The following is a 13,837-nucleotide window of genomic DNA, read 5'->3' on the forward strand; positions in this document are numbered from 1 at the left end:
ACCGTGGTGGGTGACGCGCACGCTGTTCACTTGGTGAATATTTATATTTTGTTGCTGAGTGGGACTGTGAATCTGTAAACTTATATCCAGTCTAATAAACATGTTAGTGAATAGCTAATGTAAAAATCAAAACTTAATTTGGCGAAAGGTGAACTATTAAATGAAGCATTTTACCCACAGCGACAGTACATTGAAACAACAATTGAAACATTAATGTAGCCTACTTACTCAAATAAATACTAATAAGTACAAACAAGATTACACTTTATTTTTAAGGTGTCCGTGTTAGTGTAGTTATGCATTTAGGTAATGTGTAATAATTAACTACATGTACTTACTATAGGCTAAGGGTTAGTTGTAATTATGAAATTATGCATAATTTACATGTTATTACAAGTAAGTACATGTAACTATAAAAGTACATTTATAAGTGTTATCATATATACCTATTTTTAGACAGGTGTACTAATATATATATATATATATATATATATATATATATATATATATATATATATATATATATATATACACATACTTACCTAAAGAATTATTAGGAACACCTGTTCAATTTCTCATTAATGCAATTATCTCATCAACCAATCACATGGCAGTTAAGGGTGTGGTCCTGGTCAAGACAATCTCCTGAACTCCAAAGTGAATGTCAGAATGGGAAAGAAAGGTGATTTAAGCAATTTTGAGCGTGGCATGGTTGTTGGTGCCAGACGGGCCGGTCTGAGTATTTCACAATCTGCTCAGTTACTGGGATTTTCACGCACAACCATTACTGGGATTTTCACGCACAACCATTTCTAGGGTTTACAAAGAATGGTGTGAAAAGGGAAAAACATCCAGTATGCGGCAGTCCAGTGGGCGAAAATGCCTTGTTGATGCAAGAGGTCAGAGGAGAATGGGCCGACTGATTCAAGCTGATAGAAGAGCAACTTTGACTGAAATAACCACTCGTTACAACCGAGGTATGCAGCAAAGCATTTGTGAAGCCACAACACGCACAACCTTGAGGCCATTGGGCTACAACAACCGAAGACCCCACCGCTCATCTTCACTACAAATAGGAAAAAGAGGCTACAATTTGCACAAGCTCACCAAAATTGGACAGTTGAAGACTGGAAAAATGTTGCCTGGTCTGATGAGTCTCGATTTCTGTTGAGACATTCAGATGGTAGAGTCAGAATTTGGCATAAACAGAATGAGAACATGGATCCATCATGCCTTGTTACCCCTGTGCAGGCTGGTGGTGGTGATGTAATGGTGTGGGGGATGTATTCTTGGCACACTTTAGGCCCCTTAGTGCCAATTGGGCATCGTTTAAATGCCACGGCCTACCTGAGCATTGTTTCTGACCATGTCCATCCCTTTATGACCACCATGTACCCATCCTCTGATGGCTACTTCCAGCAGGATAATGCACCATGTCACAAAGCTAGAATCATTTCAAATTAGTTACTTGAACATGACAATGAGTTCACTGAACTAAAATGGCCCCCACAGTCACCAGATCTCAACCCAATAGAGCATCTTTGGGATGTGGTGGAACGGGAGCTTCGTGCCCTGGATGTGCATCCCACAAATTTCCATCAACTGCAAGATGCTATCCTATCAATATGGCCCAACATTTCTAAAGAATGCTTTCAGCACCTTGTTTAATCAATGCCACGTAGAATTAAGGCAGTTCTGAAGGCGAAAGGAGGTCAAACACAGTATTAGTATGGTGTTCCTAATAATCCTTTAGGTGAGTGTGTGCATATGTATATGTATAATATATATATATATATATATATATATATATATATATATATACACACACACACCATATGGTAACACTTTATTTTAACTATATTAACGTTTTAATGTTATTAAATTATTAAGAATTTAATGACATTAATGTTGGATAAGTGGAGACATTGGGGAATAGATGCAACATTTTCTTTTTACATAAAATATGAAACAAATTAGTTGTTTATACAAGAAAGTTGTATAGACATCACATCACATTTATATACGTGCTATATAATTCTATTTGAAGAATTATTTGCAAAGCATTCAAATAAAGTAAGATTCAAGTATTTAAATTCAAAATAATTTAATGAATACTGCTAAACATATAACAGACACGCACAGGAGGAGGAAAGGGTCACAACAGTATTTGAGTCACATAACGAGTCATTGTGCAGCGGCTCCAAGGGCTGGACTGGGGCGGCAGTGACGCTGCAAGTTCGTCACTAGTGCCGCACTAACAGGCCTGCGGGCCCTCACACAAACAATTAGCGCTCACGGAGGCCAACAGGGCAGCCCCTGCGTGAGGGGCACCAACTCTGCGGCACACTTCAGAGAGAGCTAGAGCTTCAGTAGAGCCGCGGACCCTTTATTCAATCAATGTCCACCCTTCTTTTGCCAATAATACCCCCATATTTATTCATCCTCTGCATCCTTGTTTTTCCAAACAATCTCTTGATTCTTTTTTGCTTTTCTCTCTTTCTGTTCTATCTATAACAGTAACCTTAATGTCAAGTAGTACAAATTTCTGCTGGAAATTCAACAGTGTTTATTCTGAATAACCACATGGTAATGCCTGTTTTTAGATAATGTAGTAAATGAAACATTAACCATACCCCCCCCCCCCCATGTTCATTCATAATTAATAAATCTGACATCAGAACATTAAATATTATTATAATTTATAAAATGTATTGTTCCAACAAAATTCTGGCCACATTCAAAGCCGTTGTAAAATCAGTGAATGCTATATTATTGTGCCAAGTTACCTTGCGACAGGGTCCTGAACCACTAGTATAATTAGGCTGGTTTAAGGTCCACATGACCCAGATCTGACATGTTTCTTAGGGGGCAGTTGTTGGCCCTACATGTTATATACCATGATTTATCCACTCCCGATGGCTTTTGGTAGTTGTTTGTGGTAAGTGATGTGCACCAGTGGCTCCCATTAGAGGTCAGCCCCGTAGACGAGACTGTGCTCGGGCTACATGCTACACACCCTTGTGGGCTTTCATCTCAACGTGGGCATCTGATCCACTTCCCCAGACTGTCATCTCATCACTGAGATACAGGAGACCTGTGAGAGGAAAGAGTAAAGAGAGATATTACAAAACTAATGGTACATTAGCTGACATTAAACTACTTACAGTGGAGAGCATTGGAAGTAAAACAAAATAAAACATTTTAAAACAAGGGCCAAATTGTGATGGCAAGACGATTGGGTCAGATCCTCTACAAAATTGCAGATCTTGTGGGGTGTTCCCGGTCTGCAGTGGTCAGTATCTATCAAAAGTGGTACAAGGAAGGAACAGTGGTAAACCGGGGACAGGCTCATTGATGCATGTGGGGATCGAAGGCTGGCCCGTGTGGTCCGATCAAACATATGAGGTACTGTGGCTCAAATTGCTCAGGAAGTTAATGCTGGTTCTGATAGAAAGGTGTCCGAATAAACAGTGCATCGAAGTTTGTTGCGTATGATGCTGAATAGCCGCAGACCAGTCAGGGTGCCCATGCTGACCCCTGTCCACCGCCGAAAGCCCACTGTTGGTGCACTGTTGGTGGCACGTGAGCATCAGAACTGGACCACGGAGCAATGGAAGAAGGTGGCCTGGTCTGATGAATCACGATTTCTTTTACATCACCTGGATGGCCGGATGCATGTGCATCTGGGGAACACGTGGCACCAGGATGCACTATGGGAAGAAGGCAAGCATCTGTGATGCTTTGGGCAATGTTCTGCTGGGAAACTTTGGGTCCTGCAATCCATGTGGATGTTACATTGACACGTACAACCTACCTAAGCATTATTGCTGACCATGTACATGTGTATGTATGCCTTATCAGTGTGCCTTATTTTGTATAATATATATATATTGACTGATATATTGCACTAGGCCTAACTGCTCATGGCGTGAAGGTCATCTGAACATGAGTGTTAAATAATACAAAAGATTGTTACCTCCTGCACGGCATGGCCCAGAAGCTCTTGACTCTGCATTGCTTTCCTGAGGAGGTTGACAACATTAATACTCACAACATTAATAAATAAGATTTACATCTCAATGTCAACCTGCAACAATTTCTTAACATGAAAAAACAACAACATTGCACCAGTTTTTATCACAGTAAACAGTATGACTTTTTAGTTAACAATTTATAGAAGAATGTTTATAGCCCCTTAAAAGTGCAGTAAGTGATTTTTGAGAAACACTGTTGAAAGTGAATCAGACTGAACACCACAACACACTTGTATCCAATCAGCAGTAATTGGCGTGTCCACTCATGATGAGGCAGGAGAGTGACCAAGAGAAGAAAGAGAGAAGGCTGAGACATTAAAAAAAAAAGGTCAGAGGAATATCACTGGAAAAAGAAGGGTTATGATCTAGCAAGAGCTTTAAGACCTGCGTTAATATTAGAACAGCTTTCCAGCAAATGGACAATGAGACGCCGAGGTTGCGTTGTTTTTGCTCCACACATGAGTAACATTGGTATCACTATGTATTACAGCACCAAGATATGCTGTTGTTGTTGTAATGCGAGCAATAGTAACAGGACAGTTTTGAGTGTCATAGTTTCTCTGGAGCTGCTGTGCTGCTGGTGACTAACAACCAACTTTTGCTTGTATACTCTGTATTTTACTGTACTTTATTTTCACTTTTTGTTCTTCCTTGTCGTGCGTTCTTCGTCTTTGCTTTATGCTTTTTGCTTCAGCTACGATAAAGAGACATTTGCTCTTGTATTGCGTGTTCGTGCATTTCGAGGGGCGGAGCAAGGGGTGTGTTTGTTTGGGTTGATTTCAAATATGTTTCTCAGAAATCACTTATTGCACCTTTAAAGGGTTAATTCACCCAAAAATGAAAATTCTGTCATTAATTACTCACCCTCATGTCGTTGGACACCCGTAAGACCTCCGTTCATATTCGGAACACAAATGAAGATATTTTAGTTGAAAGCTGATGGCTGAGAAAGGCTTCAGACAGGCCTCCATTGGCATTCAGTACATTGACACTTCCAATATCCATGAAAGGCACTTAAAACGTCGTTACAAAGTCTATCTCACCACAGTGGCTCTACAATAATTTTACGATGCGACGACAATAGTTTTTGTGCGCAAAAAAAAAATCAAAATAACACCTTTATCCAACTTGTTCTCGACTTCCGTGTGTGCCTCCACGACGCATGCGCGAGAATATGACGCAGATCCGGCGCTCGGACACATGACCCAGAAGCGATTTGTTTACGAGCAGAGGAAGACGCGCGTGTCTAAGCTGTTGGATTCTACATTGATCGTGCTTTAGGTCTCGGCGTAGTGCTCAAAATGGGGCTTAAGTGTGTATTTTATGGATTCCCGAACGCCGGCGCTACGTCATATTCTCGCGCATGCGTCGTGGAGGCACACACGGAAGTCGAGAACAAGTTGGATAAAGGTGTTATTTTGATTTTTTTTTGCGCACAAAAACTATTGTCGTCGCATCATAAAATTATTGTAGAGCCACTGTGGTGAGATAGACTTTGTAACAACGTTTTAAGTGCCTTTCATAGATCTCGGAAGTGTCAATGTACTGAATGCCAATGGAGGCCTATCTGAAGCCTTTCTCAGCCATCAGCTTTCAACTAAAATATCTTCATTTGTGTTCCGAATATGAACGGAGGTCTTACAGGTGTCCAACGACATGAGGGTGAGTAATTAATGACAGAATTTTCATTTTTGGGTGAACTAACCCTTTAAGGGAAATGGTGCTTGAAAAATTATGAGATTGTAGGAAAAATACATTTCAATGCATTTCAATGCTTTTGCATTCAAGAGTATTGATTTTTCCACCCATCTCATATTTTCTTCAAGCATCAAGTCTCATTAGAGGCTCTGTACTATAGAGTGTATGCAGAGTGCTTACCGATGTATCCTGCGTAGAAGAGTAAGCGTGAAGTGAGCGCTGAGTTCCGGCTGGTAGGTGGAGGGAATTACAACATACTCGCCCGGGTGTAGATGGCAAAACACACTGACCTCCTGGGAGTGGGAATGAGGTACACAACTAACCACAGGACACATGGAACCCGTTGTTAACAGGGAGCCAGAACCACCGTCAGGTACCTGGACACATTAAAATATCATGAAGGCGTACCAAAAAAGAATAACTATTGAATGTTAGACACCTACAGCTAACTAATACTAAATTACTACACCATTACTAGAACAATTATGATTAGAACTGAACACTTAGCACTTTATTCATATCATAAATGCCTCGAAACGTATTAGAAATGAATAAATTCGGACCTTGTAAATGTGAAATCCGATGGCGTGGAGGGAATTTTCAGGCCTATTTTGGCGAAGAGTGACCCTTAAGTTGTTACCTCCAGGGTCATAGGTCACAGTAAGGGGTATACGGGGGTTGTGTCCATGTGTGGAAAAGTTGCGACTTCCTCCAGCAGTAGAACCAAAGGACCAAGATCCATGAGAGCTGATGGTTTCCCACTCGCCCTCTGAACAGTGTTGGAGAGGAGGAGGTGTTGATTTCATCACACTGGAGAGAAAAAACACAGATATTTCGAACCATTAAGATGCCTTTGTTACATCATTTCGCATGTTTAGATGCTATGTGCATATGGCCACCAATAATTGGTGTTATTACAGTATATTTACACAGTACTGTTCAAAAGTTTGGGATCAGTAATATTTATTTTGAAAGAAAATGATTTTTTTTTAACTGTTTTCAACACTGATAATAAGAAATGCGGAAAATCAGCATATTAGAATTATTTCTGAAGGATCACGTGACACTGAAGACTGGAGTAATGCTGAAAATTCAGCTTTGCATTACAGGAATAAATTACATTTTAAAACCTATTAAAATTAGGGCTGTTAAGCGACTACATTTTTAATTAATCTAATTAATTACATGATGCAAATTGCACATCAAATTCGGCTGAGAAATTACCTCCAAAAGATAATAGACATTACAAAAAGTAGCTTCAGAAAGAAATATTTTTTTGGGTGAACTATACCTTTGTTTTGTTTTTTATTAATATGGAAATATGAAATTATTTTTTAATGAAATTATACTCTATAAGAATCTAACATTGCCAGTAGGTGGAGGTAAATGTCTTAATGATCAAGTCATTCATTCGATTTGTTCAAATGGCTGATTCTTTCAGGAGTGAAATAAATAGTTATCTTTATGAATGGTATGAATGATCATTGGTTCACCCAATTCGTTAAAAACGTGGATTCAGAAATGAAACGCCGCTGTGTGTTGCTCGGAGACTAACAGTTCTGCTTTGCCTTATATTTTCGTTGCCAAAACTGAGCAAAACAGATAATATTGTGTCTAAAATAACACAATATTAACTTCTTATTTATTTAACTGTTGTAAAAAATCTGTATTGCACTTGCTACTCTTGCTATTCTGAACTCGTGTGATATTGCTTATCTGTCATGATGTAAATATAAGACAAAATGTTTAAATATTAGGGGCATTCTATAGGCGTCATCACACAGTGAATTGTTGACCTGCATCATATTCGTCATCAATCAACTGTATGAAATGTAAGCGCAACTACGTAGGTCTGGGGCGGGGTGGATGCGTTCATAATTTTAACACGTTATTTTTACTGTAATTAATTAATCTAATTAACGTGATAAAATTGACAGCCCTAGTTAAAATAGAAACTGTGACTAACATTGTAATAATACTTCATGTTTTTACTGTATTTCTGATTAAATAAATGCAAACTCTGTGACCATAAGAAACTTCTTGTGTATGTCTTTATACCTGAGAGAGGTAGAGCAGGAAGAATGGACTCTCAAGAGGAATCGGCCCTCCGCTCCCTGCAAGAAGGTACTGGGCACCACCAGGTAAAAACCAGGATTCAGGTGAGTGTCTACAACCACTTCCCGATCATACGCATGAGTGTGTGACACAAGTGGAGGCTTGTTCACTGTCCGCACAAGGTTAAAGTGTTTCTTCTCCACCTAAAACATATTATATATCACATATGATATAGTGTTATATGTTCAATCACTCAAAAATGATTGTTTAGTGATTCTCTAACCTTCCATACATGTAGTGCAATGGCCTGGAGGTGTGGATGCTGCTGAGTGCTGCCCTCTGCTGGTGATTCAGGACGCCCGTACTGAAGCAAAGACAGCAACACTTCTCCTCTCTCGCACACTTTCAACCAGAACTTAGGGTTGCTACTAAAAGTGCTGTTGTTACGGCAACCGCCTGCAGAGTGACCTTTGACCCAGCGGCCTCCAATCTGGTGGCTGTGGGTTAGAAAACTTCCTACATGAAGGTGAAATGACGCATTAATATAAATATCTACCTTTATTATTTTTAAACTTTCAAATTATTCACTACATATATAAATGTATAGGACAGCAAAGGTCTGGTGATGTAAATACTCTCAAGAACAAATAGCCAATACCTGTGTAGATGCTTTGGAGGTGTCCTGCATCACTGACAGGATAGCCCAGCGCGACCTCATCAAATTCCTGCTGGAATTCTGTCAGGTCCATCCAGAATTCCCCCTCTGCCGTGCGGCGCAGAAGAGCCTGAGCGCAGGATGCCTCCAGAGAAGCCCATCCTGATCCGCTGCAGAGAGAGAAAGACAGAACCCGTTAGACAGAAGCCGCCTTTCCAATAGAGAGTGAGATCTGGGGGTTGGGGGGCAATCCAACCCTCTCCATTGACTTTGTGAAGTGGCCTCCTTGTCATTTCTGACCAACAGAACAATGTCAAAAAGCTGCTATGTGACAGAATGTACAGCAAACAAGCTAAAAAACCCAGAATTACATTTTTATAAGCTACTGACTGTTAAAAGCCAGCCTTTAAGGAGACAAAAGTGGATACAGGCAATAATACGTGAAGCATCAGCAGGAAGAATGGGCGAATTGTGGGATCCTGACACTCGATCCTGACAATACGTGTGCGGTAAACATTTGGTCACTGGTAAGTAAAATATCCAAATGTCAGTTTTATATTTTAGAATATCCTGTCGCAGATTACTTTCCCCTCCAGTGGGTGTAGTTCTCAGAGTAATATGACACGTTGTGCTCTGTCTCAATTGCCTGTATCCACTTTTCGTTTTTTGGGGGTCAACAGCTTATTAAAACTAGTCATCAATAAATCCTTTACAATCGTAAATCCTGCAAAGTTTTTTGTATTTTTTTCTTTTTAATTTATGTACATTTATAACACTAATACTTTGTATTATATTACTTTTGCATCAAATTACAAAAAACAAGTCACTGCTGTTGTAAGGGTGTTTCTAATACAGCGTCTATGGGAGTGGGAAAAATGTACATCTTTCTCTCTTTCACTGCCGTTATCAATCTTACTCTATTTTTACCCTCTTTTTGAAAGTTGAAAGGAATTTTCTTTTGCTATTTGAGGGAAATGTGAAAAGGGTCTATACAAAGTCAATAGAGAGGGTTGGATTGTTTGGATTACAGAAATGAAAATGTACAATTATATTAACAAATTGTCAAAAAAAAATTATATGGAATATAAGGTACTTAGCACACACAAGAAACGTAAAATTGTACTAGTATGTGATCATTCAGCATTTTTTCCCCTCCATACCTCTCCCTCCAGACCCCGGCCCAGCTCCTCCTCCCCCAGGGGTTTCGTATCCTGATCAGCTCCACTTGTTCACCTGTAGTCGTTGTAACATGTGTCCACTCCATCACACTCATGGCGTGGAACTGGCCAAGCTCTGGAACACCTGCAGAGAGAGACAGAGAACAAACCCATAACTAATACAATAACTATACAGTACTAATACAATAACTAATACAGTATATAATACCTGACAGAGCTGGGCAAAATGAGGCACATGTACATTATACCTTATAATACAGATTATAATGTACCAGCAGCTATATTTCTCACCTCTTTCCTCATTATGCTAACAGTGAGGCATGTTAGCAAAAATACTTCTATGTGAAACTTCTACAAGGAAGAAGCGCCTTCCTCCAAATACTTCCTGTGGTATTTTGTGAAAGATTTTCTGCCAATAGTACACTGTAAAAAATGTCAGGCCTCTCCAATTTAAAATGTGACTGGTCACATCTGATACAATTTAATTCACAGAAATTCAATTTGGCCAACTAAAAAATGTAGATGTGACCAGTCACTCATTTTTTTAATTGGAGACCTGACATTTTTTACAGTGTAAGTTACCAGCAAAAAAAATTCCAGATATAAATTAGGGATATTCTAAAATCTGTAAACTATTAAATATTGCTGCTACAGTCCATAATCACTCCCAAATAGCATTATCGTTAACTAAATCTATTAAAAAACACTTGTTCATTGAAATAAAAATTAACTGAAAAAAATAAATTATATATATATATATATGCTGCCTTGGCAACTATAAAAGTTGAAGTACTAAAACTACTAAAACTATATATACTAAAATATTTATAAAATGAATACAAATGACAAAAACACAATTACTAAAACTTAGACCAACATTAAAATGTTAATTAAAAATCTAATTCAAAATAATTGATAATAAATACTATAATTGTATTAACAGTAATAATCTTAAAACAACACTGCCTGGCTGTATTAATTCATTAATTATATTAATAGTCTTTCATGCCCCAACTGAGCAGGCCAAAGGCGACAGTGGCAAGGAACCAAAACTCCAACAGGTGGCAGTAGTGGAGAACAAAAAACCCTTTAGGAGAAACCAGGCTCAGACAGAGGGCCAGTTCTCCTCTGGCATAAATGAACTAGAACGGTGTGATTTATGATTCCAGACTGCATCACAAATCAGACTTTGTGGACTGATATTATTCAAAATGTTAATTTCAGCTTTTTTCTGCATAGAGATCAGGATATGCCACAGGAGAATTAGGTGAGAAAAAAGTCAGCGGTTACTTTTCTCTCTCACCTGTGGAGGCGCTGTGGACACAGCAGCTGATGGCACATCGCTCCTTGAGCTCCAGTGAGACTTGAGACAGACTCGTCCCATTAGCTGTGTGTTGAGTCTGGGTGTCGTTGGGCTCTTGTGGTGACTCCGCCCCTTTTAGACTCCATCGTACCGCTATTGTTCCACTCAAGTCCACCATTGCCTCACATACCTGGCCTGCCCACAAACGCTCATATGAACCATGTAGCCTAGAATGAAGAACAGTTAACAACGCTTCAATTATTTTGATTTGGTCTTAGTTCAAACATCAAAACGATATTTTATACTTCAGACATCTTTGTACCAGCACATACTTGGCATATGCTTTCTCCAAAAGTGCTACCCAGAATGCCCTAGGGCTCTGGCATCGTGAGAAGCAGAGAGTGTGATTGATACAGGGCAGCCGGTCATCCACCCGTACCTCTATCCAGTGCCCATTCCTCCAGAACCGGAACCTGAACTCACCGCGGTAAGCAGAGTCACCCCACAAAGGCTGTTCCCGTGGAAATACCTGACAACAAACACAAACACAGAAAAATACACCTAAAGCACATTCAACTGAAGTCTTTGCAAGAAATTGTGAAAGAAACAACCCACAGCAGTGTTGTCATAATATTTTAGAATAAGTCTAATGTGTGAAATATGACTGAAGTTTCATGTAATGTAACACAAAACTTAGAATCTTTAAACTTGTGTGTGTGTGCTGTAGAGAAGATGTGGATGAGCTGGTGTAATTAAAATAACAGAATAATAGAGTGCAACAGTGCCCACCCACTTTTTTAGCAGCCTTGGTTCCGTAAGTAGATTTACAATAATTTTTCCCATTAGGATTTAAAAAAAGAGAGTCTCAGTTAAAGAGTTAAAAGCCATTTTAAAACCATTTAAAATAATGCTGGCTGATTGCTTCAACAAAAGCCTATACCATAATTTAACAACCTCATAGTTATCATTAAAAATGAATTCCTCTATAGAGAAAATGAATGGGATTTTTACTTCTGGAACCCGACCCTTGCATTCTCTTAAAAGTACAGCAGACTGAAGGGAGCAGCGGCTTATTTCTTCTAGTTATGGTAAATGTCTCACACATTAAACCTGACAACCTGTTCACCTTGTTTAGAAGATGCTGGTTCTTGAGTAACATGGAGCAGGCACAGAGCAACCAGCAGTCTCCCAGAATGCCTTGCTTCGGGTGGGCCTCCACAGGGTCATCAGGGAAGAGTTGAGGCTGCTTGCAGATCTCCTGGGAGATACGGAAAGAAAGCACTGTTAAGCCAGTTTGTGACAATCTGTAGTGTTATAGCCACAATAAATTCACTTATGAGTGCAATTTTTTTTATATGCTTTAGCATTTCCTGTTGAAAAAGAATGTTTAGGAGTACTCTAGCACAGATAGCTAAACCCCTAAAAGCCACAAAACTAGTATTTTGATGTCATGCAGGCTTTAAAATTGTGATAGGCACCAAGTTACATGAAAGTCAGTTCTTATAGAAGATCTTAATGTGTGCTCACTGGAAAATATGACTATAGTATTTTACCAGTGGACGGAGCCATGTGACATCACCCAATAGTTTGGAGAGGGGTGTGGTGTAGTCACTAAAGAGTGACGAGTTATCAGCAGGAAAGTCTGGGTCCACAAACACTGATCGGTGCTCAGCCTCCATCTCCATGGCAACCAGACCGGCTTGACTTCTGATAAAAAGAAATGCTAGCAGTAACAACCACACCTGTGATGATCTAAGCATGTTTTGCGTTTTAAGACTAAAAGTCATCTAAAAGACTATCGTAGACAGTAAGACCATTATCACAACTTCACTGCATTTGCTCGTTCCTGCATACAGGTGCATCTCAATAAATTAGAATGTCATGGAAAAGTTGATTTATTACAGTAATTCAACTTAAAAAGGTGAAACGAATATATTATATAGACTCGTTGCATGCAAAGTGAGATATTTCAAGCCTTTGTTATATTATGGCTCACAGCTTATGAAAACCCCAAAAAACATTAGTTAATCTTTGTTCATATTAGTTTAAAAAAAATCCAGCTGTTCATGGTTTGTTCATGTTAGTTCACAGTGCATTAACTAATGTTAACGAGATTTTAATAATGCATTAGTAAATGTTGAAATTAACATTAACAAAGATAAACAAATGCTTTATAAGTGCAGTTCATTATTAGTTCATGTTAACTAATGAACCTTATTGTAAAGTGTTACCCCACGACATTGTAATTTATTGAGATGCACCTGTATGTGTTACTCAAAGCAGTATATCAATAGAAGACATTAGCCTGAACATTTTGTCCTAAATGACAGCTCTTAATGGGAATATCGGCTCTTCAATGCTTTTGTGACAAACTTGTTCAGATATCTAACATCAGAGTCAGCATTAATCATAAATCATACAGACGTACCGTCAGCTCAGCTGGTTGATAACGCGTTAGACATGGTGCTGGCGGTTTTGAATGACAAAGCCAGATCGAGGAAAAGAAATGCATCTAAATCCAGTTTGATCCATTTTGCAATAGCATGCCATAACTCTGAGGTCGTTGAAACACACTCAAAGAAACAAAAACACTGCACCACATCCCATAACCGGAAAGACGCGCACGCCGTGGACAGCGCTGTCATCCGGGGCGGAGGAGCTGCAGCAGGAGCGCCCCCTACCGGAGCTCATCAGAACTACCATTAAATGATTCGCACGTGAAGGTCTTTGCTTTGTTTTTGTTTTTTTGTTTTTTTTTAATTTCTTTGTATTTTAGCATTCCTATACGACTTTTTGTGGTAAATAAATCTCTAGTTAATCAAAACGCTTTTTAATACAAGATAAACAAAACAATAAAAGAAAACACTAATAGCCTATGCGAGGAATGCAATTTAGTATAGGCCTATGTATAGAT

The 13,837-nt window shown here is 39.1% G+C and overlaps 1 protein-coding gene across 2 annotated transcripts; it reads right to left on the reverse strand.

Moving 5' to 3' along the window:
* Positions 1-2,089: 2,089 nt before the first annotated feature.
* Positions 2,090-13,569, reverse strand: capn10 (calpain 10). 2 transcript variants are annotated; one of them, XM_079819794.1, is made up of 13 exons: positions 13,352-13,553; positions 12,477-12,630; positions 12,050-12,181; positions 11,256-11,452; positions 10,924-11,150; positions 9,603-9,744; positions 8,446-8,612; positions 8,071-8,303; positions 7,791-7,990; positions 6,296-6,542; positions 5,913-6,109; positions 3,977-4,022; positions 2,090-3,094 (listed from the first exon to the last, which is right to left on the reverse strand). In XM_079819794.1, exons 2-13 carry the CDS (start codon positions 12,606-12,608, stop codon positions 3,068-3,070), a joined length of 1,947 nt encoding a protein of 648 aa, XP_079675920.1. In that variant the 5' UTR covers positions 12,609-12,630; positions 13,352-13,553; the 3' UTR covers positions 2,090-3,067. The 2 variants fall into 2 exon arrangements, with proteins under 2 accessions (XP_079675920.1, XP_079675921.1); XM_079819795.1 differs by having other exon boundaries at positions 2,091-3,094; positions 8,080-8,303; positions 13,352-13,569.
* Between the last annotated feature and the right edge of the window lie 268 nt (positions 13,570-13,837).

Source organism: Gobio gobio (genome assembly GCF_949357685.1).
Source record: "Gobio gobio genome assembly, chromosome: 6".
Classification (NCBI taxonomy): domain Eukaryota; kingdom Metazoa; phylum Chordata; class Actinopteri; order Cypriniformes; family Gobionidae; genus Gobio; species Gobio gobio.

Bases quoted from the DNA above. Each gene is read 5' to 3' on its own strand.
- capn10 (XM_079819794.1), bottom strand. From the start codon at position 12,608: ATGGAGATGGAGGCTGAGCACCGATCAGTGTTTGTGGACCCAGACTTT. The intron at 11,151-11,255 runs GTATGTGCTGGT...TCTTCATTCTAG, and splicing joins TTGGAGAAAGCATATGCCAA to GCTACATGGTTCATATGAGC. The intron at 9,745-10,923 runs GTGAGAGAGAAA...CTCTCTCTGCAG, and splicing joins TGTCCACAGCGCCTCCACAG to GTGTTCCAGAGCTTGGCCAG.